The sequence below is a fragment of the Cololabis saira genome, chromosome 10, assembly GCF_033807715.1.
Source record: "Cololabis saira isolate AMF1-May2022 chromosome 10, fColSai1.1, whole genome shotgun sequence".
Lineage (NCBI taxonomy): Eukaryota > Metazoa > Chordata > Actinopteri > Beloniformes > Belonidae > Cololabis > Cololabis saira.
Window position 1 is genome coordinate 8,567,908 of NC_084596.1, and position 27,421 is coordinate 8,595,328.

Genomic DNA, 27,421 nt, shown 5'->3' on the forward strand with positions numbered 1-27,421 from the left:
AGGCCTTGAATGTCTTAAAAACAAGCTTTTGATTGTTTTTGCTAAATAAATTAGAAATTCAGCCTCTAAACCATGTCTTTATCTTCCCATTCTCCAACCTCATTATCTATGCAGGATTCTGAGTGGGCGGGGCTATGATAATGAGGCTCTGTGCTGATTGGCTGCCTGAATGACGCGATACACCGCTACGAAAAAATGTCGGAAGCTCTGGCCGGCGGAGTTAGTTGTGGGCGTGGTTTCACGCATCGCTCCCGTCTGAACGGCTCTTAGGCCGCGTTCAGACTGCAGGCAAATCAGATATATATCTGATTCCTTCTCATATCCGATTTTCAGGGCTGACTGTCCACACTGTTTTTAGCAAGTGTCCATATCGGATCTGGCTCTGTTCAGACTGCGCCACACATTGACTGATCTGACGGGTTGCCGTAGCAACGACGCCGGAGCGGAGGCGTCACCCAGCGCGTGTATTGTGTGAAGTCATGTAATTCTTTTACATATAAAAAAAATCCCAAAATATCTGTACCGTTTCTGATTGGGTCGGCACTGCGCATCATTTTTAGACATAACAATGAACGCATACCGCAAAAGTTGTGTGATCGGCGGAGGGACCCGACGTCCCAGCAAAATGAGAAACAGAGAAAGGTGTTCAGAACAAAACCATCAGCAAACTAACAAACCAACCAACAAAGCTCAGAGTTAACAAAACGAACCAGCAATTAATAACTGGCAGCCCCGCTCCATAACCTGTCCTCCTAGGAGGAGAGGGGCTGACGGGCTGCAGGTTCAGGCTCACAGCGCGACTGAAGGCTGATTTATGGTTCTGCGTTACACCAACGCAGAGCCTACGGCGTAGGGTACACGGCGACCCGCACCTACGTGGAAATGCGGTCTTTTTTTCTGCTATTAAAACATGATTTGTAATGTGAATTTGCAACACTCAAACTACAAATAATAGTTTTTGACGTGACATCAGAGATTGTACATGCTCTCTGTGAAAGGATGAGTAGCTCCACAACTGGAAATGGGCGGGTGGTTTGCAGCGTCTGGGACAGTCATATCCGATCTGAGTGTTTGGAGCTGTTCAGACTGAGACGCATCTGCCCAAATGAGATATGGATCGGATATGAAACTACCTCCTGGAGGTGGTTTCCATCTGGTTTGCAAAAATCGGATATCATGCGGTTTGGGACTGTTCAGACTTCAAAAGAGTCATCCAGTTTCAATCTGGATGGGCTAAAAATCGGATATTTGCCTGCAGTCTGAACGCGGCCTTAGAAGCCACATCAGACTGGACGGCTCATCCGGGCGGCTGTACAGACACTGCAGAATTTGGTTCTTTCCTCCTTCTCTGAGTTGGCAGGCTGAAGGGAGACCACTTTATGTATGTTAAAGCAAGAGAAAACCTGTTTTTCAGAATAGGTCCACTTAAAGGCTGAACACAAGTCAACAACAAATCACGTTTATATTTATACGTTTTCTCATATAATTTTTTAGAATATGTTTATGTGAAACATGTATTTTGATCAAAGTTGGCTGGGAGGGCCAGTGAGTAATGTGGGGGGGCCAGTGCCACCCAGGCCCATTATTGGCTACGCGCCTGGCGTGAGCCGAGCGACAACCAGACCCGTGTTGGTCAGAGCAATAGGAGCCCGGAGCTGTAAAATCATGCCTGATTTTACAGTAAAAAAGTTCTTCTTCCCAGAAGTTATTATCTGTTTTGATTAGTGGCTCCTGCATGAGGCCCCTGGCTGTGTGATTGGTTTGGTACGTCCTGAAGCGGTGGAAACGGGTTGCAGTGGGAGGTGAACCAGATTTGTGTCAAGAGAGAGTTCACAAGAGAGGTTCCCCATGACCTGTTCCTGATTTCTGCCCTGGAGGACTGGACCTGGGGAACACCGGCCAACATGCAGTGATGTACCTTGTGCCAGATGTGGATGAGCAACACAAAAGTTGTATTATGTATTAAAGTAAATACAGAAATATTTTGTTTCGTGTGCAGGTGCAACCTCCAAATCAGAAATGTTGGGACTACATTAAAAAAAACATCTGAAATTACATTTGACTTTTCTTTGTACAGTATTAACCCAGTTGTTCTGTGTCTTGTTCCTCCTCAGCTTCATCACGTACGTTAATATGTAGGATTTCAGGCTCGTGAAACATTCTGGAAGAGAGATAAAAGGGCAACTATATGTGTGTGTGTGTGTGTGTGTGTGTGTGGTGTATATGTATACCCAGTATATAATGTGCATGTCATGTATTTTTTATATGTTGTTATTGTTTTTATTGTATTGTGTTATTGTTAAATCTTTATATGGATTAAATAAAAACAAAACAATAATACAATGCAATAAAAACAATAACATAAAAAATAAAAACTATAAGAACATATACATTATATATCTATGTTTTTATTTTTTGATGGGAAACAAAATCCATTCCTTTTCCTACTGGGTGTCTGTTTTAATTAAGATGCTCTGGAAAACAAAACTGCACCCACCCAACTGCATTTCTGCAGGATCCTGTCGAACTGACTTCCTTACAAAACAAACGTTGGTCCGGAGTGTTGCATTGTCGGGAATGTAGTCAAATAAAGTTTAACTTTTCCGATATTCATCAGCTACCCACAGATATAGAATGATAAAAATAGACCTTTTCTCGCTAAAGTTACATTTCTACAATATCGATTTAAAACTAAACTATTTCAACATGTGTGTGTATATATATATGTGTATATATATATATATATATATATATATATATATATTATGTATATATGTATATATATGTATATATATATATTTATATATATACTGACGATATATATCCATCTAATATAAAATATATTGATAAAATCGTCAGTATATATATATATATATATATATATATATATATATATATATATATATATATATATATATATATATATATATATATACATTTATATATATGGATTATATATTTATTTATATGGATTTTATATGGATTTATATGGATTAAATAAAAACAATAACAAATAAAAACAACTGCATTTATGCAGGATCCTGCCGAACTGACTTCCTTACAAAACAAACGTTGAACCGGAGTGTTGCATTATGGGAAATGTAGTCAAACAAAGTTTAACTTTGCCGATATTCATCAGTTAAACACGGATATAGAATGACAAAAATACACTTTTTCTCGCTAAAGTTACATTTCTACAACGGAAATGTACAACTAAACTATTTCCACATTCCGTCAAGGCTGTTAAAAATACTCCGTCATGAGAACTACAAGTCCCAGCAGCGTAGCGTCGTGACGCAGTTACGTTTAGCAACGGCCAGTTGCTAAAGGAGGAAGAAAAAAGCCCAGCCGCTTCCGTGTTGTTCTCCTGCTCTCCTGACAAATATCCGTCGTCAGCGGGGTGGCAGCTCGTCCTACCATGGTTCTGTAAACCCCTAGCCCGGTACTCTAGTCAGCGTTTCTCCCCCCCTCCCCACCACCACCGACATGTCGCTGCTGCAGGGCTCCAAGCGGAAGGACCGGCGCGTCCTGTCGGGCACCTGCCCGGACCTGCGCTGCCAGGCGCGGCTCTTCTTCCCGGCCGGCGGCCCCATCGAGTGCACGGAGTGCGGGCGGCGGCACGAGCAGCGCAGCCTGCTGCACGTGGAGGAGGTGACGGACCCGGACGTGGTGCTGCACAACCTGCTGCGGTCGGCGCTGCTCGGCGCGGCCGGGGCCGGAGGAGCAGGGGCCGGGGCCCCCGGGGGGGCCGGGGCCGGGGCAGCAGGGGCCCCCGGGGGCCCGCGGAAGGGCAGCGAGCTGGTGAAGGTGATGGGGCTCTCCAACTACCACTGCAAGCTGCTGTCGCCGGTGCTCACCAGGTACGAGGGAGGGGAAGGTTCCTGTAGGAATCAAACCCACAACAGAACCACACACACACACGGGCCCAACCCCAGTCAGACACACAGCAGTTTACTGGGAAATATTTGTTTATATGGGAGTAATTGCAGAACAGAATTGTTGTGAACAAATCTGAAGGATTCTATCTATCTATCTATCTATCTATCTATCTATCTATCTATCTATCTATCTATCTATCTATCTATCTGAATGATTTGTTTCATACATACATCCATTTGATCCATCTATCTATCTATTAGGAATGGGTGATATTTTATCGTTCACGATATACCGTCAAAAAAATTCCCCACGGTAAGAATTTGTCATCTCGTATTAAAAACGATAAATTCCCGTTGATGACGTTTTTGTGTAAAGCGAAGACAGCGTTAAATCGACGCACAATGTACGTGAAGGAAGGAAGGAAGGAAGGAAGGAAAGATATGAGCCTGAAAGAAAGAAAGAAAGAAAGAAAGAAAGAAAGAAAGAAAGAAAGAAGTGAGCCTGAAAGAAAGAAATGAACCTGAAAGAAACAAAGAAATGAGCCTGAAAGAAAGAAAGAAAGAAATGAGCCTGAAAGAAAGAAAGAAAGAAATGAGCCTGAAAGAAAGAAAGAAAGAAAGAAAGATAAATTCCCGTTGATACGTGTTTGTGTAACAAACATGGCGGATCTGAGTCATTACAGTTTTGCAGTACAGGTGTAACTCATTGAATTGGTTTTTATTAATTCAGTTTAATTGGTGTAGTTTAGTAGCATTTAGTATTCTTTCAGAGCAGTGTTTTGGGGGCTCCAAAGACTGAATGTGGTGATAGATTTATAGTTACAAAGGTGGAGTTGAATTGGTATTTCTTTTATCGTTATCGGGATAAATGCCAGAAATTATCGTGATACATTTTTTAGTCCACACATCCCATCTATCTATCTATCTATCTATCTATCTATCTATCTATCTATCTATCTATCTATCTATCTATCTATCTATCTATCTATCTATCTATCTATCTATCTATCTATCTATCTATCTATCTGAAGGATTTGTTGCATCGGTCCATCCATTCATACATCCATCTGAAGGATTTGTTCACAAAAGGTAAACAAGACTAGTTTCAGTATGCTTATAGTTTATAATCATACTAAAACTAGTCTTGTTTACCTATTGTGAACAAATTGTAAGGATTTGTTCCATCCATCATCCATCCGAAGGATTTGTTCACAATAGTTAAAGGGGACCTATTATGAAAAACAGGTTTTCTCTGTCTTTAACATATATAAAGTGGTCTCCCCTCAGTCTGCCAACTCAGAGAAGGAGGAAAGCAACCAAACTCTGCAGTGTCTGTACAGCCGCCCGGATGAGCCGTCCAGTGTGATGTGGATCTACGAGCCGTTCAGATTCTGCTCCCGTCGTTACGTAACCAAAATGCAAACCACGCCCACAACTATAAAACCGTGTAACTGCATGAGCGTCCGACTATCGTAGCACTGCGTGACATTGGACGCTCTCTGTCCATCTCCCTCCAGCATCTGCCGCTTTATTGAGGTTTTTGTAGTGAAATGAGGAGGAATCATAGAGATAACTTCTCATTTCAACTAACTGGATCAGCCGTTCCTCATCATGACTGTTTCCTACAGCGCTTTCAACCGGCTTTCAACGCGAGCAGCAGGAAGAAAATAGAAGCAGGGCGTCCAACAAATGTTCAGCTCACAACGGCGTGCTGCGTCGCTGCGGCCAGTTAGGACAGTCCAATAGAAAATAAAGCAATGGAATTGATTTTGTCGCTGACTCTCACTCGCATCGCATGCAGTTATGACACGGTGTAACTCCGCCAGTCGGAGCTTCCACCATTTTTTCGTAGCGGTGTATCGCGTCATTCAGGCTGCCAATCAGCACAGAGCCTCATTATCATAGCCCCGCCCACTCAGAATCCTGCATAGATAATGAGGTTAGAGAATGGGATGATAAAGACATGGATCAGAGGCTGAATTTCTAATTTACTTAGCAAAAACAATCAAAAGCTTGTTTTTAAGACATTCAAGGCCTGTTTAAAATAAGGATTAGATGCCATAATAGGTCCCCTTTAAACAAGACTAGTTTTATTATGCTTATAGTTTGTTTACCTAATTAGAGTAAGCCTAACTGTAAAAGGGCTATTCTCAAATAGACATGTAGTTCTAGATGAGAGCTGCACAGAGCTAGCTAATAGCCTACATAAATTAAAAGGTTCATGCTACATCCGGTGTATTTACACTGCTTTATGTGTGTGTTGAGGAACCGAAGCGAGAAAAGAAATTAGACGAGCCCCCAATTCATGTTCTGCCGTGTCTAGGGGTGTCAGAGACACGACAGGGAAGAGCCCCTCTTCCCCCGGTCCCAAGCAGCCACGGATACGAAGGTGGATTCATTTACAGGAAGTGAATTAAATGAGATGGAGCTTGATCTGGCTTCAGGGTGGACCAAGTTCAACATAACAAACACAACAGATCTAACTGGGGAGTAATCAATCTAACCTAACCAAACAACAACAACCTACCTCCCTGACTAACGTAAACATGAGAAAATAAGGTTAACCAAAATGGCAGTCCACCCCTAATTAGCTCCAACAAAAGATAATAAGCATCGTTGACATCTTTTAAAAGCACTATATAAATAAAAATTATTATTATTATTAAAATGTGATTGCTGTTAAGAGTGGGATCTGAAGTGTGGCTGGTTGGGAGAGGAGGGAGATGGGGAATCCCTCTCCTGCCCGGACCGTCATCCAGGCCCTTTATGAAGCAGGTACGAGCTAGAGATTCACCGATCAGGATTCACCGATCAGGGCCGATCAGCGTGAAATCCATAAATTCGTCAATATTGTCTCAAGTACAACGCTGACATTGTGTTATTAGGTATCAACATTAGGAGATGAGAAAGTATCATGAATTGTCTGTTTTATTGCAGGATAATAATAATAATAATGACTTGGATTTATATAGCGCCCTTCAAGGCACCCAGAGCGCTTTTGCAGAGATCATTATTCATTCATACACATCCTCACTGGTGGTGGTAAACTACATTTGTAGCCACAGCTGCCCTGGGGCAGACTGACGGAAGCGTGGCTGCCATATCGCGCCAAACGGCCCCTCCGACCACCACCAAACATTCATACACATTCACACACATTCACACGATGAGGCAATATGCAATATTTCACCCTCTAGAGACTCTTAGAGACGACTTGGACTTGTGTAGCTTATTAACTTAAGCTTTCCTGTGGTAATAAATGTGTACAACACAACATGTCTACTAACACAGACAACAGTAGACATGTCACTCTCTTAGAGTTGATACAAGTTGTAAATTATAAACCTTTAGTTTTCCTGAGGAAAAAGGAATAAATCTTAAAATAAAAACTTAATTATGAATTATTAAGGTTTGCTAAAGCGGTGTGAGGAAACCCTTGTGAGTGAAGCTCATCTCTTCACACTAGAACTGTAAATGTCACTCGTGAAGCGACTTACACGACTGTCGTCGTGTATCAGTGAAATAATTACGGCGCGTACCGTGGATCCAAGCAGCTAACGACTCGTTTAAACCCGATATCTGCTACAACGACAAACGGCTGATGATCAAGGCTTATGAATTCATTACCTTAGGATGTACTTCTTTATTTTTCTTTCTGTTGCTGAAGCGATGCGCTTCCTGTTCTTTATATACTCCTTGACTTGAGAAACTTTCAAATGTCTTATCAGCTTCGTTGTGTTGAAATTCTTTTATAACATTCCTCTTCGGGGTATTTCCTTTGCACACACCTTGCAAACTGCAAATTAGTTGTCCTTTTCGGACATTGTAAAACTCCCACACTGCCATTTTCAGTATTGATACTTCTAGAGACGACCACGCCCCCTCAGGACATCTGGGTCTGAGATGAGGGAACGCAGCGCTGGCGGCGTTTTGTTGTAAACGTCATCGGATCGGCTGCTTTGAACTATTATGTTGAGAACGCCGATCAAAACCGATACCAAAACAGATATCGGTTGCCGATCGATCGTTGCATCTCTAGTAAGAGCCAATCAACGGCCGAGCTGAAGGACAATCCCCCAATCACCTCCTGGTCCTCGCACACCTATTTACTTATCATCAGAAGTGGATAGACACCTCTGACACAGATGTCCGCTCTGAAAAACACAAAGACTTTAACATAAATACGACCACAGTTGTAACAGCTATCAATATGTATTGTTCAATCTAAATACATAAAAAAAACATTTTTTTAATAATTTCCAGTGTAATGTTATGTGTGTGTGTGTGTGTTCTGAGACAGTAAAGTTTAACATTTTTAGGCTTAACATTATTTAGTTAGTTGACCCTGGTCTGTCAATAGCCTACCGGATCTTTTTGGTTCTGCTGCTGCTTCCTCCCTCTTTTCTTCATCTCTAACTTCGGAGTCGGACTCCCTTTTTCTCTTAAATATGTCGTAAATCTTTCTCTAAATTTTGATGAGGATTCTGTATATGTGTTAACTGTATATTCCTGTGCCGTGTTCTGCCACCAGGAGAACACGGAAGGGATTGTCCCTCTTACTTCCTTTTAAGGGTAATCTCAAGGAATGGCTTAAAACGTCTCAAATTTGCGATCATTAATTGTTTATTGTTGCGATTTTTAATTGTTGTGTATTGTGTGTCGTGTAATGTTGCTTGTTTCTTCTTATGGTGCTTTTCCACCAGCACCGACTCTGTTCTCCTCCACTGGGTTTGGTTCTTTCTCACTAGGCGTCTAACGTGCCGAGTAGATACTTTTTCTGTCTCTACTCCGCCAAGGTTCTAAGCAGCTGAGTCGGGCTGTGATGTCATCACACTACAGGCCACCGATTGGTCGGGGGGTTGGAGTCAGACGTCTGAGTCAGGATGTGACGTCAAAGAAAGAGACTCTTGAGCTTCTTCTTCATTTTATTCCACCAGCAACGGCAGCAGAAGTCTGTTTGGTGATCCAACTCTGAGGTGCAGATGTTCATAAACCTGGTGATGAGGAGAGAATTAAAAAGGGATCTAAACGGAGATAAGGAACGACCAGATCTACCAGGAGCTCTGTCACTTCATAGCTGCTCAGCTACCAACGGACTTTTCAGCAGCGCAGAGACAAACTAAAAACATTAAAAAGCGTCGCCGCTTGAAGCTTCTCTCACTCTCATTTTTTAACTTGATATTGAACACAAACCACAGACCCAGCAGCACATCTATCATCTCCTCCATGTTCTACATCTTTAGTGTTGTTGTCTTCTTCGTTTAGATCACACAATCAAATACGTCACAGCAGCTTCACTCCAACCTCCTACTTCTGCTCCAGGAGCTAAATTGTAGTGGAAAAGAAACCAGGCTGAGTAGAGCCAAGTAGGTGCTGGTGGAAAAGTGCCATTACTGAGTCTTGCACGGGGACTGCCAATGCAAATTACAATTGGGCATATTTACATTTTAAAATGCTTATCAATGTACAATGTCCCTCTACACAAAATAAAGCGAAATGAAATGAGGCCCTGTGTTCTGCTCGTTACATTACAGCGGTGTGTATATAACGTTACGCCGCTGTAGTGTAGTTTGCTCATCTGGCAGTGTCACGTTAGATAAAGGGAAACGTTTGTCTTCTAGTTAACATTTGATTCGTTTCTGCTCATGTTGTGAGCATCAGAAAACTGGGAATAACAGGTGGATCATCCGTCCTCTCCACTCTTTTCTCTCCTCCCACTCTGCTCAAAACGCCTTCCTGTGGGATCCGGGTCTATATCTTGTTTGTGTGTTTTATTGTTTGCACTCGTAAAAAGGAACATTACATAGAGGAAAAAGTTAAGAAAAGATGTGCAGGAGAGGTCATAAAAACCTGAAGGGCTTATAAGCGACTCCCCCCTCCTAAAAACAAGAAAAAATTAAAAATAATAATTCAAAAAAACCATATAAGCACAATACATAGGCCTATACAGTATAACTGATAACTCAGTTATACAATACTTCAGAATACAATTAAATAGCTTAGAAATATATTTGAATAATGGTGAATGAAAAACACAGATATATTAAAAATCTATAAACTTTTTTTCAGCTTTCTTTTGAACGCAGATAATGTTCAGCATGTTCAGATGTTTTAAACTGTTCCACAGCACAACACCTTGATATATAAATGAAAATTTAACAACTGCGGTTCTACAGAAGGGGATATGATATGCAAATCATTCCTTCTTCTTGTGGAGTATGAATGATACGGAAGAGTATTAGGGCCATGCAGGAAAAAAAATATTTGAGAGGGGAAGATTTTTTTTATGGTGCACTTCGAGAAAAAAGTCAATGTCGATAATAAAGTCGAAATTTCGCCTTTTTTCTCAACATTTCAACTTTATTCACGAAATTTTGACTTTTTACTTGACATTTTGACTTTTTTCTCGAAATTGTACTTCAACATTAATCTCGACATTTCTACTATTTTTTTCGGCATTTCGATTTTTTTCTCGAAGTGCATAATGAAAAAAAATCTTCCTCCTCTAAAATATTTTTATCTTTCTCCTGCTTGCCATATGACTTTATACATCAGGATTCCTGTTTGATACTTATTCACATCATAGATTGTTAGTATTTGTAATTTTTTTAAACAGAGGTGTGGATGGTGTTAAACGTGGAGAGTTGGTAACAATTCTTACAAAATATTTTTGAAGTCTATCGGTGCGTCCGAAATACCATACTAAACAGTATATACTCAAAAATTAGACTTCAGTTCAGCACACTTTTGAGTGAATATCAGTAGTATGCATTAATTCGGACGTACTACTAACAACTCCTGTCACAGCAGCAGTAGCAGCGCACCGCTCCGCACTTTCCCGTTTATCCACACAATAATGTGATAAATGACGAACTCATCTGGTTAATATCTCATGGAAACCAAGGCGAAATCACACCTAATTGCTCACATTTGAATTGTAGCGGGATTATGATGGTGCTGCAGCTGCAGCTTTGCTTGGTACCGCTAACGTTATCCTCCATTTTTTTGGGTTGCTAAGTGTCTGCGCAGCACTTAGCAACCAAACACTGCTGCATTGCATTGTGGGAGGTTTCTGCTTAGCTAGTGTCCATCAATCCACACTAATACATTTCTCTGAAATGAGTATGGATAGCGCATACTATTGAGTACGTACTGATGTTTCGGACGCTCTAAAAAATCTCACATACTGTTTTTGCTACTCATTAGGGTGGAAGTTTGGAATTTCGGACGCAGCTTATGAATAGGTTGTAAAAAAGAAGAATAATCTCTTAACAATCTCTAAAGAAATCTCTCTTTCCGGATCCACTTTCCCCCCTGCAGGTACGGCATGGACAAGCAGAGCGGCCGGGCCAAGCTGCTGCGGGACATGAACCAGGGGGAGATGTTTGACTGCGCGCTGCTGGGCGACCGAGCCTTCCTGATCGAGCCGGACCACGTGGCCACCATGGGCTACGGCAAGGACCGGTCCGGCAGCCTGGCCTACCTGCACGACACCCTGGAGGAGGTGAAGCGGGCCAACGGCGACCGCGAGTGCCTGATCCCGGTCCACGTGGACGGGGACGGCCACTGCCTGGTGCACGCCGTGTCCCGGGCGCTGGTGGGCCGCGAGCTGTTCTGGCACGCCCTCCGCGAGAACCTCAAGCAGAACTTCAAGCAGAACCTGGAGCGCTACAAGGCCCTGTTCCAGGACTTCATCGACGCAGCGGAGTGGGAGGACATCATCAACGAGTGCGACCCGCTGTTCGTGCCGCCCGAGGGCGTCCCCCTGGGGCTGCGCAACATCCACATCTTCGGCCTGGCCAACGTGCTGCACCGGCCCATCATCCTGCTGGACTCGCTGAGCGGCATGAGCAGCTCCGGCGACTACGCCGCCACCTTCCTGCCGGGCCTGGTGGCCGAGGAGCGCTGCCGCGGCAAGGACGGCCGCCTCCACAGGCCCATCTGCATCGCCTGGAGCAGCTCCAGCCGCAACCACTACATCCCCCTGGTGGGCATCAAGAACACGGCACTGCCCAGGCTGCCCCCCCACCTGCTGCCCAAGGCCTGGGGCGTCCCGCAGGAGCTCATCCGGAGGTACGTCCGGCTGGAGCCGGACGGCAGCCTGGTGATCGGCGGCGACCGCAGCCTGCAGGTAACGTTGTTTTAGTGGGGAAGCAAGCCAAGCCGAGTAGGTGCTAGTGGAAAAGCACCATTTTATTAGTTTCATAGTTCATTCTCCTTTATAGTCTTTATAGTGTCAAGTTTCAGTCGACTAAAAGTCTGATCATTTTAGTCTTATTTTAGTCAGAATTGTCCAGGGCCTTTTTAGTCTAGTTTTAGTCGACGAAAACTGATGACATTTTGGTCTCCATCTCGGATGGATGGAAGGTTGTTCTTATCAGACTGTTTCCATTCTAGTTTTAGTCCAGTCTTTTTGGGTCCAGCTATCATTTTAGTTTTCATTAGTTTTAGTCACGTTTATTCTCCTTTTAGTCGTGTCAAATTTCAGTCGACTAAAAGTCTGAGCATTTTAGTCTTATTTTAGTCAGAATTGTCCATTTTACTCTAGTTTTAGTTGAAGAAAACTAGTGACGCTGTAGTCTCCAGGATGGATGGATGGATGTCGTGTTGTTTTTGTCGTCCTTTTTCAATTCTAGTTTTAGTCTAGTCTTTGGATCAAACTATCATTTTAGTTTTTATTAGTTTTAGTCAGGTTCATTTTCCTTTTAGTCGTGTCAAGTTTCAAGTTTCGACTAAAAGTCTGAGCACTTTAGTCTTATTTTAGTCAGAATTGTCCAGGACCATTTTAGTCTAGTTTTAGTCAAAGATTGTATTTATCCAAACCCATTTTACAATTCAAAAACTGTTATCTTATTATTGTATTATTGTTACCTTATAGACTCAAGAATACATTCATTCCAGATACAGAAGACTCTAATTTGAGTTTACAACATATTTATATTTCCGCATTTCTCCCAGTCTTTTTCTTTTCCAAAACACATTTGGTTTTCTTTTCCACGTCTATGTAGGAAAGTGTATCCAAAGATCTAAAGCAGGGGTGTCCAAAGTCGGTCCTCGAGGGCCGGTGTCCTGCATGTTTTAGTTGTTTCCTGCATCAACACACCTGATTCTAATTAACGGTCGTCACCACCTTGTCATCAAAGTCTGGATAGTTCTGTTGATGACACAGCTCCTTGTATCACGGTTTGATAAAAAAAGGGACACATCTAAAACCTGCAGGACACCGGCCCTCGAGGACCGACTTTGGACACCCCTGATCTAAAGGCTAAACTGGTTTTAAAGACTAAACCAAAGGAAACTACTTAAAACATGGAGATTAAGGATCTTTGTTGGAACATTTCGTCTTGTTTTGGTCAACGAAAATTAAGACACATTTTAGCAGAGCTTTTTTTTTGTAATCTACATTTTAGTTTTGTTTTTATTCGTCAACGATATTGCATTATATATTTAATTATGGTTATCGTCACATAACCAGCATTTTCGTTGCGTCTTGTTTTCCTCTGGTGATAAAAGTTCGTTGACGACGATATTTAGTCTTAATTTTCATTGACGAAAGCAACTTTACTTCTAACGAGTCTGTTACGTGGTAACAGCCTTGAATATGAATCTTTAAGAAACACCAAGACTAGAGGTGGGTGCAATTCATCGATGTGTCGATGCATCGCGATGCGTCACGTGACGATTTGGAATCGATTTAATTAAAATTTTTTTTTTTTTTTTTTTTAAGTTATCCTATCCAGATTCCAGACTGAATAAGCTGCTGAATCATTTCATTTTCAATAATGCACATTTCTTATTGTTCACTTGAAATATGGCAGATATGTTTACACTAAATACATTTGATGGAAGTACATATCTTGTTTACTTGAATTAATGAACTCATTAAATCCAGGGCTCGACCGTTTTCAGTGTTTTCCGCCAATAGAGGGCGCTCTCATGCAAGTGCAGCTTTCCCTGGTCAAAGTTAAGTAATTCAAAGAGCAAATGTTTACATAGTCATAAAATACATTATTTTGTGTCTTTGAAAAATACATGTCAAATGTTCAAAAAACCTTGTTATTTACTTAATGAGTGTTGTTAGAGGAACTGAGTTAATTTATCGGCTATTTATTTACAAATGTAGCCACAGATGAAGACAAAATCAATCTTGCATGGAAAAAAGCATTAAAAATCACAATAATCGAAGAATCGTGGCACCAATAATCGAATATCGTTATAATCGAAGCTCCAATAATCGAAATCGAATCGTGAGGTACCCTTGTTTGCACACCCCTAACCAAGACAACCGTAGTCCCACAGGGACCAGTTCTGGGGCTCCTCGCTCCTGTTCCAGACTCTCCACCATCTTGAGGTCTCTTGTAACAGCTATGCAGATGATACCCAGATCTACGTTGAACTCTCATGATTAGGATCGTTTTTTTTAAATTTTGTAATCTACATTTTAGTCTGGTTTTTATTCATCTACGATATTGCATCATATATTTAATTATCGTTATCGTCACATGACCAGCATTTTCGTTGCGTCTCATTTTCCTCAGGTGGTAAAGGTTCGTTGACGACGATGTTTAGTCATGATTTTCATTAACCTGCAGGACAAGTACCTGATGCGGCTGGTCAACGCCATGGAGGAGGTGTTCATGGAGAAGCACGGCATCCACCCGTCGCTGGTGGCCGACGTGCACCAGTACGTGTACCGGCGCACCGGCGTCATCGGCGTCCAGCCCGAGGAGGTGACGGAGGCGGCCAAGAGGTCGGTGACGGAGAACCGGCTGCACCGCTGCCTGATCTGCGGCGCCCTTTCGGAGCTGCACGTCCCGCCGGACTGGCTGAGCCCCGGCGGGAAGCTCTACAACCTGGCCAAGTCCACGCACGGCCAGCTGCGGCCCGACAAGAACTACAGCTTCCCCCTCAACAACGTGGTCTGCTCCTACGAGCCGCAGGCCGACGTCCTGGTCCCGGACTACAAGCTCAGCTCCCTGGGCACCTGCACCTGGTGCCACGGCACCTCGGTGCGCCACGTCCGCGGCGACGGGTCTGCCGTGTACCTGGACGGGGACCGGACCAACACCCGCTCCCACGGGGGCAAGTGCGGCTGCGGGTTCAAGCACTACTGGGACGGGAAGGAGTACGACAACCTGCCCGAGGCCTTCCCCATCACGCTGGAGTGGGGGGGGCGGGTGGTGCGCGAGAGCGTGCACTGGTTCCAGTACGAGGCGGAGGCGGCGCTGAACAGCAACGTGTACGACGTGGCCATGCGGCTCGTCACCAAGCACTTCCCCGGCGAGTTCGGCAGCGAGCTGCTGGTGCAGAAGGTGGTCAACACCATCCTGCACCACACGGCCCGGAGGAACCCGGACGAGTACAACCCCGTGTCCGTGGACGGGGCGCACGCCCGCCGCCTCACCGACGACGCGGCGCCGCCGGACCCGCAGCCCCCCACCAAGATCATCCTGACGGGCCAGAAGGCCAAGACGCTGCACAAGGAGGAGCTAACGATGAGCCGGGCGGAGCGCAGCGTGCAGCAGAGCATCAGCGAGCAGGCGGCCGTCGCCCAGCGGCGCCGGACCGACCAGCTGAGGCAGGAGCAGCGGAGCCAGGGCTGGACGTCCCCCCCCGCCGGCGGGTCGCCCGAGGCCTCCTCCTCCTCTGCCCCGGCCACGCCCACCAAGTCCTCCTCGCCGTCCCAGTCCGGCGGGGAGAAGAAGATCCGCGTGACGACCAGCGACGGGCGGCAGGCCACGCTGACGCTGCGGCCCGGCACCACCTTCCCGGAGCTGCAGCGCAGCATCGCCGCGCAGCTGGGGGTCCCGCCCGCGCAGCAGTGCATCCGCTACGGCTTTCCGCCGCGGGAGCTGGCGCCGCCGCGGGACGGCGAGGAGGACGAGCCGGTGGCGCTGCAGCACGGCGACAGGGTCACGGTGGAGATCCTGAAGGGCCCCGAGGACCAGGGCCCCCCAACGCCCGCCGAGACCCCGGCGTCCGGCTCGCAGGCGGCGCCCCCCCACCCGGGGAAGAGCGACGACGCCGCTGTGGCGACCAGCAGGGCGGCGAGCCGGGAGCTACAGGACAGCATCGACCTGGAGATGTCCTCCCTCTGTCTCCTAGCAACCCTGATGGGTAAGAACACACACGTTTCCCTCTCATCCCACTAGTGTTGTTTCTGTCAGCCTGTTTCAATTCTAGTTTCAGTCGACTAAAAGTCTGAGCATTTTAGTCTCATTTTAGTCAGAATTGTCCAGGACCATTTTAATCTAGTTTTAGTCGACGAAAACTGATGACATTTTGGTCTCCATCTCGGATGGATGGATGGATGGATGGATGGATGGATATCGTGTTGTTGTTGTCAGCCTGTTTTAGTTTTAGTCTAGTCTTTGGGTCGAGCTATAATTTTAGTTTTTATTTGTTTTAGTCACATTCATTTTCCTTTTATTCGTGTCAAGTTTCAGTCGACTGAAAGTCATTTTAGTCTTATTTTAGTTAGAATTGTCCAGGACCATTTTAATCTAGTTTTAGTCAAAGATTGTATTTAGCCAAACCCATTTACAATTCAAACAAGGTTATCTTATTATTATTATATTATTGTTACCTTATAGACTCAAGAAAACATTCATTCCAGATACAGAAGACACTAATTTGAGTTTACAACATATTTATATTTCTGCATTTCTCCCCGTCTTTTTCTTTTTCTACGACACATTGGGTTTTCTTTTCCACGTCTATGTAGGAAAGTGGATCCAAAGATGGATCTTCTTCTTCTCCCTGCCCCAGAGAAGTTTTTATTTTGTAATCTACATTTTAGTCTTGTTTTTATTCCTCTAAAATATTAGATTATATATTTAATTATCGTTATCGTCACATGACCAGCATTCTCATTGCGTCTCGTTTTCCTCAGGTGATAAAGGTTCGTTGATAATGATATTTAGTCATTATTTTCGTTGACGAAAGCAACTTTACATCCCATCCCCCGTGAACCTCCTACTAGACCGCTTTACTGGAGACTGTGGGAGGAGTCAACCTGATTATTGATCGTTTTCCATTTAGTGTAAAAACATCTTCAGTGTTAATTTACTGAAGCTGCAAGAGGAACATGTTTGTGACCTCGCAGGATCTCCGCGGTTGTATTTGTATCTCTCGTTAGAGGCTTGAAAGGAACTCAAGCTCCTTTAAAGGTGTATTCTGGGACATCTTCCTTTTATGTCACTTTTCCACTAGAACCTACTCATCTCAACTTGGCCTGGTTTCTTTTCCACTACAATCCATCACTTTGAGCAGAAGTAGGAGGTTGGAGTGAAGCTGCTGTGACATATTTGATTGTATGATCTAAAGGAAGAAAACAACAACACTAAAGATGTAGAACCTGGAGGAGATGATAGATGTGCTGCTGGGTCTGTGGCTTGTGTTTGATATCAAGTAAAAAAATGAGAGTGAGAGAAGCTTCAAGTGGCGACGCTTTTTTTTTTTTTTGTAGTTTGTCTCTGCGTTGCTGAAAAGTCAGCTAGGAGCCGGGAACAGCTATGAAGTGACAGAGCTCCTGGTAGATCTGGTCGTTCCTTATCACCCGTCTACATCCCTTTTTTAATTCTCTCCTCAGCACCATGATGAGGTCATATGAGGAGGACGAAGGTCTCTGCTTTAAATGCGTGTCGACCAAATTAACATAAACAAACGCAATTCTCAACCAAACAGCGAAAGGTTTTAAAAAGACAAGAATGTGATCCTAGAAAACTGCTACACGACACAAACGTTAGTCCTTCGGAGATTGTAAAGGCGTAAAGACGAACACGTGAAACATAAAAGCATAAAAACCCAGTTCACTTCCTGCAGTCCAGCTCTGAATTTGTTGGTGTTTTCATTTACGTTAGTCATATTAACCATATCATAACAACAAAACACAGCTCAGCACGTCTTCACCTCAGCTGTTATTGAGGAGATTCACAAAATGAACGTATTATCATTTTTCGCAGTGTCTTTTTTGGGCTGCAGCCGTCTGGAAAACTGACTTTCTTTGTGACGGATGTTCTTCTTCATCTTAAAATAGTTACTTAATCATTTTTGTTGGATATGAATCTAAAACAATTAGACTAATACTAAAAGATAGGCTTCTTAAAATGATCCCTGACTGAAGGTTATTTATTCGGTAGTGGTACGAATGTTTTATCAGGTTCCTTAAAGAGTCTTAAATTCAATTTTTACTAAAATAAGGCCTTTAAATGTCTTAACTTGTCTTAAATATCAATCCAAGGGTCTTAATTTTAGAGGGAATGTATCCAGTCGTCAAAAGTTTATTTCATCATTTTGAGGAGAATCTCCTGCAGAGGTTCTAAATCTGTGTTGCCATGTTGGGCAGGTTTTAGCCCAATTGGGCTGAAAAATACATATTTGGGCTGCTTTTTCTGGTTATTAATAAATATTTAGGACAAATTATTAACAAAAACGTTTCCATTATGGCAGAGAAAAGTAGAAACGTACACAATAAACTCCCTGATATTTGATTTGCTTTAATCTATTCATTTTCATTGTAGTCTTTGTTTGGAGCCTGAACATTGTTTGGACTATTTAGTGATGTTGTTAAGCTAGAAATGAATTACGCATTTAATAATTTACAATTTTCAGGATCAGCTTCCAGAAACACTGTATGTGTGTGTTGATGCGTGCGTGTCTGTTGTGAATGTGCTGACTCAGGCTTCGCCCTGCCCGCCTCACCTGCCAACGGGGTCAAAGGTTGCAGCTACATTCTGATAAACAGACTGTCGGGCCAGCAGGCATCGACATCCAGGGAGGTTTAATCTGCACTCGGAGGCCTGAGGCATTTGAGAGAAGCTTCAAGCGGCGACGCCTTTTTTTTTTCTTTTAGTCTGCACTTCCTGTCCGCTCATGTTTAGTGACCCCCCCCCCCATCAAAACCTGTCAGACAAAACATCCACCACCAGAAATAAGTAACGTTTTACCCTGAGATAGGAGCGGCGGCGTGCGGATAACCAGGCTGAAGGAAGACAAAAGTAAATGCTGAGTCATGCCTCTTGACGGCAGACTCTCGAAATTAAACTTGTGGTCAAAAATCTGACTCCCGCGTGAGACATGATGGCAAACTGCTCCGGCCGTCACATGGAGGCATATTTAAAGGAGCTTGAGGCAGGATTGAGGCAGGATTTATGAAAACAATTCGTATATGTTTAAAGTTTTCTAGTAATGTCAGATGAAGCGTTCCAAACCAAAAAGAATGAGCCCTCTAGCGTATCTCTCCGTTGCCTTGAACAGGCTGTGTGCTGCAAAATGTGCTGCAATTGTGACCGGAATTTCCCGCGCTGGGCTGCGGATGTGACGTCACATGATGCTGCATGCGCGTTCTCCCCGTTCTCCCGTGCCGGCTTCACTGTTGGCTGCAGTACCCCCGGCGGCCGTCGTGGTGAAGGGTGGTGCTAGAGAGTCTCATTTCTTAAAAGGAGCCTCATGCTCCTTTTAAAGGGGACCTATTATGAAAAACAGGTTTTTTCTTGCTTTAACATATATAAGGTGGTCTCCCCTCAGCCTGCCAACTCAGAGGAGGAAAGCAACCAAATTCTGCAGTGTCTGTACAGCCGCCCGGATGATCCGTGCAGTGTCATGTGACTTCTACGAGCCCTTCAGATTCTGCGCATTTTCGTTACGTAACCAAAATGCAAACCACGCCCACAACTATAAAACCGTGTAACTGCATGAGCGTCCGACTATCGTGTAGCACTGCGTGACATTGGACGCTCTCTGTCCATCTCCCTCCAGCAGCTGCCACTTTATTGAGGTTTTTGTAGTGAAATGAGGAGGAATCATAGAGATAACTTCTCATTTCAACTAACTGGATCAGCCGTTCCTCATCCATGACTGTTTCCTACAGCGCTTTCAACCGGCTTTCAATGTGAGCGACAGGAAGAGAATAGAAGCAGGGCGTCCGACAAATGTTTAGCTCAAAACGGTGCGCCGCATTGTGCTGCGCAGCGCTGCGGCCAGTTAGGACAGTCCAATAGAAAATAAAGCAATGGAATTGATTTTGTCGCTGACGCTCGCTCGCATTGCATGTGGTGAGGACACGGTTTAACTCCGCCGGCCGGAGCTTCCGCCATTTTTTCGTAGCGGTGTATTGCGTCATTCAGGCAGCCAATGAGCACAGAGCCTCATTATCATAGCCCCACCCACTCAGAATCCTGCATAGATAATGAGGTTAGAGACTGGGATGCTAAAGACATGGTTTAGAGGCTGAATTTCTAATTTATTTAGCAAAAACAATCAAAAGCTTGTTCTTAAGACCTGTTTAAAACAGACATTAGATGCCATAATGGGTCCCCTTTAAGAGGCTGTCTGGTCTGTTGTCAGTCTGGAGGATTCGTTTTTAACCTTTGAACTGTGTCTCTGCTACAGGCGAGGACGTTTGGTCGTACGCCAAGAAGCTGCCGCACTTGTTCCAGCAGGGAGGCGTCTTCTACAACATCGTCAAGAAAGACATGGGTGAGTGGGTCCTCAGGTCCTTTACTGGGTCCTCAGGTCCTTTACTGGGTTCTCTCTGGGTTCTCTTTACTGACCAACCGCCAGGCGGCCGAGGAGGCGGTGGCTCTGGGGGTGGATTTGGTGGTGACTCTGGGAGTGACTGTAGCAGTGGCTCTTGCGGTGGATTCTGCAATGACTCTGGGGGTGACTCGGGGTGACTGGAGGTAGATTTGGGGGTGACTCGGGGTGACTCTGGAGGTGGATTTGGGGGTGACTCGGGGTGACTCTGGAGGTGGATTTGGGGGTGACTCTGGGGTGGATTTGGGGGTGACTCTGGAGGTGGATTTGGGGGTGACTCTGGGGGTGGATTTGGGGGTGACTCGGGGTGACTGGAGGTGGATTTGGGGGTGACTCTGGGGGTGGATTTGGGGGTGACTCGGGGTGACTCTGGAGGTGGATTTGGGGGTGACTCGGGGTGACTCTGGAGGTGGATTTGGGGGTGACTCTGGGGTGGATTTGGGGGTGACTCGGGGTGACTCTGGAGGTGGATTTGGGGGTGACTCTGGAGGTGGATTTGGGGGTGACTCTGGAGGTGGATTTGGGGGTGACTCTGGAGGTGGATTTGGGGGTGACTCGGGGTGACTCTGGGGTGGATTTGGGGGTGACTCTGGAGGTGGATTTGGGGGTGACTCGGGGTGACTCTGGGGTGGATTTGGGGGTGACTCTGGAGGTGGATTTGGGGGTGACTCGGGGTGACTCTGGGGTGGATTTTGGGGTGACTCTGGAGGTGGATTTGGGGGTGACTCTGGAGGTGGATTTGGGGGTGACTCTGGGGTGACTCTGGAGGTGGATTTGGGGGTGACTCTGGGGGTGGATTTGGTGGTGACTCTGGGAGTGACTGTAGCAGTGGCTCTTGCGGTGGATTCTGCAATGACTCTGGGGGTGACTCGGGGTGACTCTGGAGGTGGATTTGGGGGTGACTCGGGGTGACTCTGGAGGTGGATTTGGGGGTGACTCGGGGTGACTCTGGAGGTGGATTTGGGGGTGACTCTGGGGTGGATTTGGGGGTGACTCTGGAGGTGGATTTGGGGGTGACTCTGGGGGTGGATTTGGGGGTGACTCGGGGTGACTCTGGAGGTGGATTTGGGGGTGACTCTGGGGGTGGATTTGGGGGTGACTCGGGGTGACTCTGGAGGTGGATTTGGGGGTGACTCGGGGTGACTCTGGAGGTGGATTTGGGGGTGACTCTGGAGGTGGATTTGGGGGTGACTCTGGAGGTGGATTTGGGGGTGACTCTGGAAGTGGATTTGGGGGTGACTCTGGAGGTGGATTTGGGGGTGACTCGCGGTGACTCTGGGGTGGATTTGGGGGTGACTCTGGAGGTGGATTTGGGGGTGACTCGGGGTGACTCTGGGGTGGATTTGGGGGTGACTCTGGAGGTGGATTTGGGGGTGACTCTGGAGGTGGATTTGGGGGTGACTCGGGGTGACTCTGGGGTGGATTTGGGGGTGACTCTGGAGGTGGATTTGGGGGTGACTCTGGAGGTGGATTTGGGGGTGACTCTGGGGTGGATTTGGGGGTGGATTTGGGGGTGACTCTGGTGGTGGATTTGGGGGTGACTCTGGAGGTGGATTTGGGGGTGACTCGGGGTGACTCTGGAGGTGGATTTGGGGGTGACTCGGGGTGACTCTGGAGGTGGATTTGGGGGTGACTCGGGGTGACTCTGGAGGTGGATTTGGGGTGACTCTGGGGTGGATTTGGGGGTGACTCGGGGTGACTCTGGTGGTGGATTTGGGGGTGACTCTGGGGTGGATTTGGGGGTGGATTTGGGGGTGACTCTGGTGGTGGATTTGGGGGTGACTCTGGAGGTGGATTTGGGGGTGACTCGGGGTGACTCTGGAGGTGGATTTGGGGTGACTCTGGGGTGGATTTGGGGGTGACTCTGGGGTGGATTTGGGGGTGGATTTGGGGGTGACTCTGGTGGTGGATTTGGGGGTGACTCTGGAGGTGGATTTGGGGGTGACTCTGGGGTGGATTTGGGGGTGGATTTGGGGGTGACTCTGGTGGTGGATTTGGGGGTGACTCTGGAGGTGGATTTGGGGGTGACTCGGGGTGACTCTGGAGGTGGATTTGGGGTGACTCTGGGGTGGATTTGGGGGTGACTCGGGGTGACTCTGGTGGTGGATTTGGGGGTGACTCTGGGGTGGATTTGGGGGTGGATTTGGGGGTGACTCTGGGGGTGGATTTGGGGGTGACTCTGGAGGTGGATTTGGGGGTGACTCTGGAGGTGGATTTGGGGTGACTCTGGTGGTGGATTTGGGGGTGACTCTGGGGTGGATTTGGGGGTGGATTTGGGGGTGACTCTGGAGGTGGATTTGGGGTGACTCGGGGTGACTCTGGGGTGGATTTGGGGGTGACTCTGGAGGTGGATTTGGGGGTGACTCTGGAGGTGGATTTGGGGGTGACTCTGGAGGTGGATTTGGGGTGACTCTGGGGTGGATTTGGGGGTGACTCTGGGTGGATTTGGGGGTGACTCGGGGTGACTCTGGAGGTGGATTTGGGGGTGACTCGGGGTGACTCTGGGGGTGGATTTGGGGGTGACTCTGGGTGGATTTGGGGGTGACTCGGGGTGACTCTGGGTGGATTTGGGGGTGACTCGGGGTGACTCTGGGGGTGGATTTGGGGGTGACTCTGGAGGTGGATTTGGGGGTGACTCTGGAGGTGGATTTGGGGTGACTCTGGGGTGGATTTGGGGGTGACTCTGGGTGGATTTGGGGGTGACTCGGGGTGACTCTGGAGGTGGATTTGGGGGTGACTCTGGAGGTGGATTTGGGGGTGACTCGGGGTGACTGGGGGTGGATTTGGGGGTGACTCGGGGTGACTCTGGAGGTGGATTTGGGGGTGACTCGGGGTGACTCTGGAGGTGGATTTGGGGGTGACTCGGGGTGACTCTGGTGGTGGATTTGGGGGTGACTCGGGGTGACTCTGGAGGTGGATTTGGGGGTGACTCTGGGGTGGATTTGGGGGTGACTCTGGAGGTGGATTTGGGGGTGACTCGGGGTGACTCTGGAGGTGGATTTGGGGGTGACTCGGGGTGACTCTGGAGGTGGATTTGGGGGTGACTCGGGGTGACTCTGGTGGTGGATTTGGGGGTGACTCGGGGTGACTCTGGAGGTGGATTTGGGGGTGACTCTGGGGTGGATTTGGGGGTGACTCTGGAGGTGGATTTGGGGGTGACTCTGGGGGTGGATTTGGGGGTGACTCGGGGTGACTCTGGAGGTGGATTTGGGGGTGACTCGGGGTGACTCTGGAGGTGGATTTGGGGGTGACTCTGGAGGTGGATTTGGGGGTGACTCGGGGTGACTCTGGTGGTGGATTTGGGGGTGACTCTGGAGGTGGATTTGGGGGTGACTCGGGGTGACTCTGGTGGTGGATTTGGGGGTGACTCTGGAGGTGGATTTGGGGGTGACTCTGGGGTGGATTTGGGGGTGACTCTGGAGGTGGATTTGGGGGTGACTCTGGAGGTGGATTTTGGGGTGACTCGGGGTGACTCTGGGGTGGATTTGGGGTGACTCGGGGTGACTCTGGAGGTGGATTTGGGGGTGACTCGGGGTGACTCTGGAGGTGGATTTTGGGGTGACTCGGGGTGACTCTGGAGGTGGATTTGGGGGTGACTCTGGAGGTGGATTTGGGGGTGACTCGGGGTGACTCTGGAGGTGGATTTGGGGTGACTCGGGGTGACTCTGGAGGTGGATTTGGGGGCGAATCTGACGGTGGTTCTGGTGGTGACTCTCAGACTCGAGACTTGAACTAGAGCTGAGGAGTCTTCCCACCTCGTCCTCCCCCCAGCAGGTCTGAGTCACGACTGCAGCTCTAGGAAATGAGTTAGAGGAGGTTTCTGGAGGGATGCTGGGCAGCTGAAATGCACCATAATCATGTTAGAACAACACGATAGGAGTCTCTGGAGACTGTAAATATGAAAGTAAAGCCAGAGTGGAAGGAAATGTGAGTCGATATAAAGCCCACACATGTTTGATGAAGAGAAGAGCAGCGAGGAGGAAACGTACGGGAAACATGCATTTATGGATGTTAATGCATAAATCTAAGACCACTAGTTAGGGTCCAGGACTAGTTAGGGTCCAGAACTAGTCAGGGTCCATGACTAGTCGGGGTCCATGACTAGTCGGGGTCCAGGACTAGTTAGGGTCCAGGACTAGTCGGGGTCCAGGACTAGTCGGGGTCCAGGACTAGTTAGGGTCCAGGACTAGTCGGGGTCCAGGACTAGTCGGGGTCCAGGACTAGTCGGGGTCCAGGACTAGTTAGGGTCCAGGACTAGTCGGGGTCCAGGACTAGTCGGGGTCCAGGACTAGTTAGGGTCCAGGACTAGTCGGGGTCCAGGACTAGTCGGGGTCCAGGACTAGTCGGGGTCCAGGACTAGTCGGGGTCCAGGACTAGTCGGGGTCCAGGACTAGTCGGGGTCCAGACTAGTTAGGGTCCAGGACTAGTCAGGGTCCAGAACTAGTTAGGGTCCAGGACTAGTTAGGGTCCAGAACTAGTTAGGGTCCAGGACTAGTCAGGGTCCAGGACTAGTCGGGGTCCAGGACTAGTCGGGGTCCAGACTAGTTAGGGTCCAGGACTAGTTCAATTCAATTTTATTTATATAGCGTCTAATACAACAGATGTTGTCTCTAGACGCTTTCCAGAGATCCAGAACATAAACATAAACCCCCGAGCAATTATTATGTAAACAATGGCAGGTAAAAACTCCCAGCCTTAAGCCAAACAGTGGCAAGAAAAACTCCCCTTTAGGAGGGAAGAAACCTTGAGCAGGACCAGGCTCATAAGGGGGGACCCTCCTGCCGAAGACCAGACTGGGGGGGTCAGGAACGTCGGCAGCACACAGCAGGCAGGTGGAAGCAGCAATGGGATGACCGGGGATGGTGGGGGGGACCGGGACCGCAGGTCAGAACGCAGCTCCCGAGGCTCCGGCCTGCAAACATGCACAAAAGAGAAAAAAAAGGGGGGCCGGCACAAGAAACTACAGGAACGATGGACAAAAATGATAGCTATGAGATATTTATAATAAATAAAAATGGTAATGGAGAAGAGAGGAAGGGAAGAGGAGAAGAAGGGTGAGAGGCACCGCCCAGCGGATCATGTCAGTCCCCCCTGCAGCATAAGCCTATAGCAGCATATCTACCGCGAAGCTATATTTGATACTAACTTATTATAGTCTTGTTCTATAGCTGCAACTATGACTACTGACTCTAACACACTAGAGTTTACACTACCTAGAGATTTACCAACACCAGCTAGAGGTTTACTAAACACTAACTATAAGCTTTACTAAACAGAAAGGTTTTAAGTTTAATTTTAAAGTAAGTAAACTTTTAAACTAGTCAGGGTCCAGGACTAGTTAGGGTCCAGGATGGGTTAGGGTCCAGGACTAGTCAGGGTCCAGGACTAATTCAGGACGGGTTAGGGTCCAGGGCTAGTTCAGGTCCAGGACCCCCCCACGGTCCAGTCCTGACCCCCTTGTCTGTTGCAGGCCTGATGGACGGGAAGCACTGCACGCTGCCCCACCTGACCGGTAAGACCTTCGTGTTCAACGCGGCGCAGCAGCGTCTGGAGCTGTGCGTGGACGCGGCGGGCCACTTCCCCGTGGGGCCCGAGGTGGAGGAGCTGGTGAAGGAAGCCCTGCTGCAGCTGGGGGGTTCCAGGGGCAGCCGGGAGGGCAGCCCGTCCCACGGCGTCCTGCGCCTCGGCAGCGGGGGCGTCGTCCGGAAGAAGGAGGCGCTGCAGAATGTCACCGCCTTCCAGGGCAAGGGCCACTCCCTGGGCAGCTCTGGGGGCTCCTCCCCCCCGGAGCACCGGCCAATCACGCGCCAGCACAGCAGCGGCGTGGACCTGAGCGCCAGCGTGTCCCGGGGCCCGCCGGACCTGTCGGACATCCCCGAGGACACCACGCGGGAGCTGGTGCGCATGGCGCCGGGCTTCGTGACCACCAAGGACGGGCGCGGCCTGGACCCGTCCCTCATGGAGCAGCAGCGCCGCAAGCTGCAGGAGATGGTGTCCTCCATCCAGGCGTCCATGGAGCGCCACCTGCGGGAGCAGCAGGGCGCCGCCGCTGCCGCCGGGGGCGGGGCTAAGACAGACCAGCCGGCGCCTGCTACCGCGGCCGGCGCCAAGCCTCCGGCGGCGGAGGGAGCGGCGGGCGGGAAGCCGGAGGAACCGGAGGACATGGAGAGCCAGGACGCCGGCGCCACCGAACCCATGGACCACTCCTGATGGCGCCCGGCGTCCAGCTCCGCCCCCAGCTCCGCCGGGCCGGCGCCTCAGGTCGGGTCCCCGAGCTTTGGTCCTCACCGGGTCGCAGGCCGTCCTCGCCGCCGCAGACCAGAGTCCGCGACCGCGCCGCACGCCGCCGGCGACCATCATTCATACCGACGTCACGGCGACCCGGCGGCGTTGGTGTCCACGCCGCGGCGACCCGGCTACGCCGCGGTGCTCGCTCTCATCTCAGCTGCAGTTAATAAATAGTAGATTCTGGCTTCCTGGGAGACGTTCTTTTGCCTTTTTAAAAGTAGGTTTTCTCCGTTGACGCATCATAGAGACTCTGGAGTCGCCTGCTCGGTGGCGGGATCGGACCTGCGGCCTTCAGAACCCCCCCCTCGTGGTCAGACACTCCCACCACGTCTACGCCGCCATCGCTGATCCGCTCTTCTTCTGTCCGTCTGAGGGACGACCCGGTTCTGAACCCGTCTTGACCCGAGAAATGAGTTTTTGTCAAATTATCAACACGAAGGTTTAATGCTACAGAAGTTGGGTCTTCCCTTGATGGGAACGACCCGTACCGACCCGCGACCCGTACCACCCTTCGGCCAACCCGTACCAACCCCCGGGTCGTCAGGCCGACCCGTACCAACCCCGAGTCGTCGGGCCGACCCGTACCAACCCCGGGTCGTCAGGCCGACCCGTACCGACTCCGGGTCGTCAGGCCGACCCGGACCGACTCCGGGTCGTCAGGCCGACCCGTACCGACTCCGGGTCGTCAGGCCGACCCGTACCGACTCCGGGTCGTCAGG

At 48.1% G+C, this 27,421-nt stretch overlaps 1 protein-coding gene across 1 annotated transcript; it reads left to right on the forward strand.

The window, feature by feature from the left end:
- Positions 1-3,322: 3,322 nt before the first annotated feature.
- Positions 3,323-27,027, forward strand: vcpip1 (valosin containing protein (p97)/p47 complex interacting protein 1). Its single transcript, XM_061731643.1, has 5 exons — positions 3,323-3,860; positions 11,199-12,003; positions 14,465-15,995; positions 20,271-20,357; positions 25,885-27,027. The coding sequence occupies exons 1-5, from the start codon at positions 3,487-3,489 to the stop codon at positions 26,622-26,624; spliced, it is 3,537 nt and encodes a 1,178-aa protein (XP_061587627.1). The 5' UTR covers positions 3,323-3,486; the 3' UTR covers positions 26,625-27,027.
- The last annotated feature ends 394 nt before the right edge of the window (positions 27,028-27,421 follow it).

Coding starts and splice junctions, on each gene's coding strand:
- vcpip1 (XM_061731643.1), top strand. CDS start 3,487: ATGTCGCTGCTGCAGGGCTCCAAGCGGAAGGACCGGCGCGTCCTGTCG. Junction 15,996..20,270: donor TCTCCTAGCAACCCTGATGG/GTAAGAACACAC, acceptor TCTCTGCTACAG/GCGAGGACGTTTGGTCGTAC. Junction 20,358..25,884: donor CATCGTCAAGAAAGACATGG/GTGAGTGGGTCC, acceptor TGTCTGTTGCAG/GCCTGATGGACGGGAAGCAC.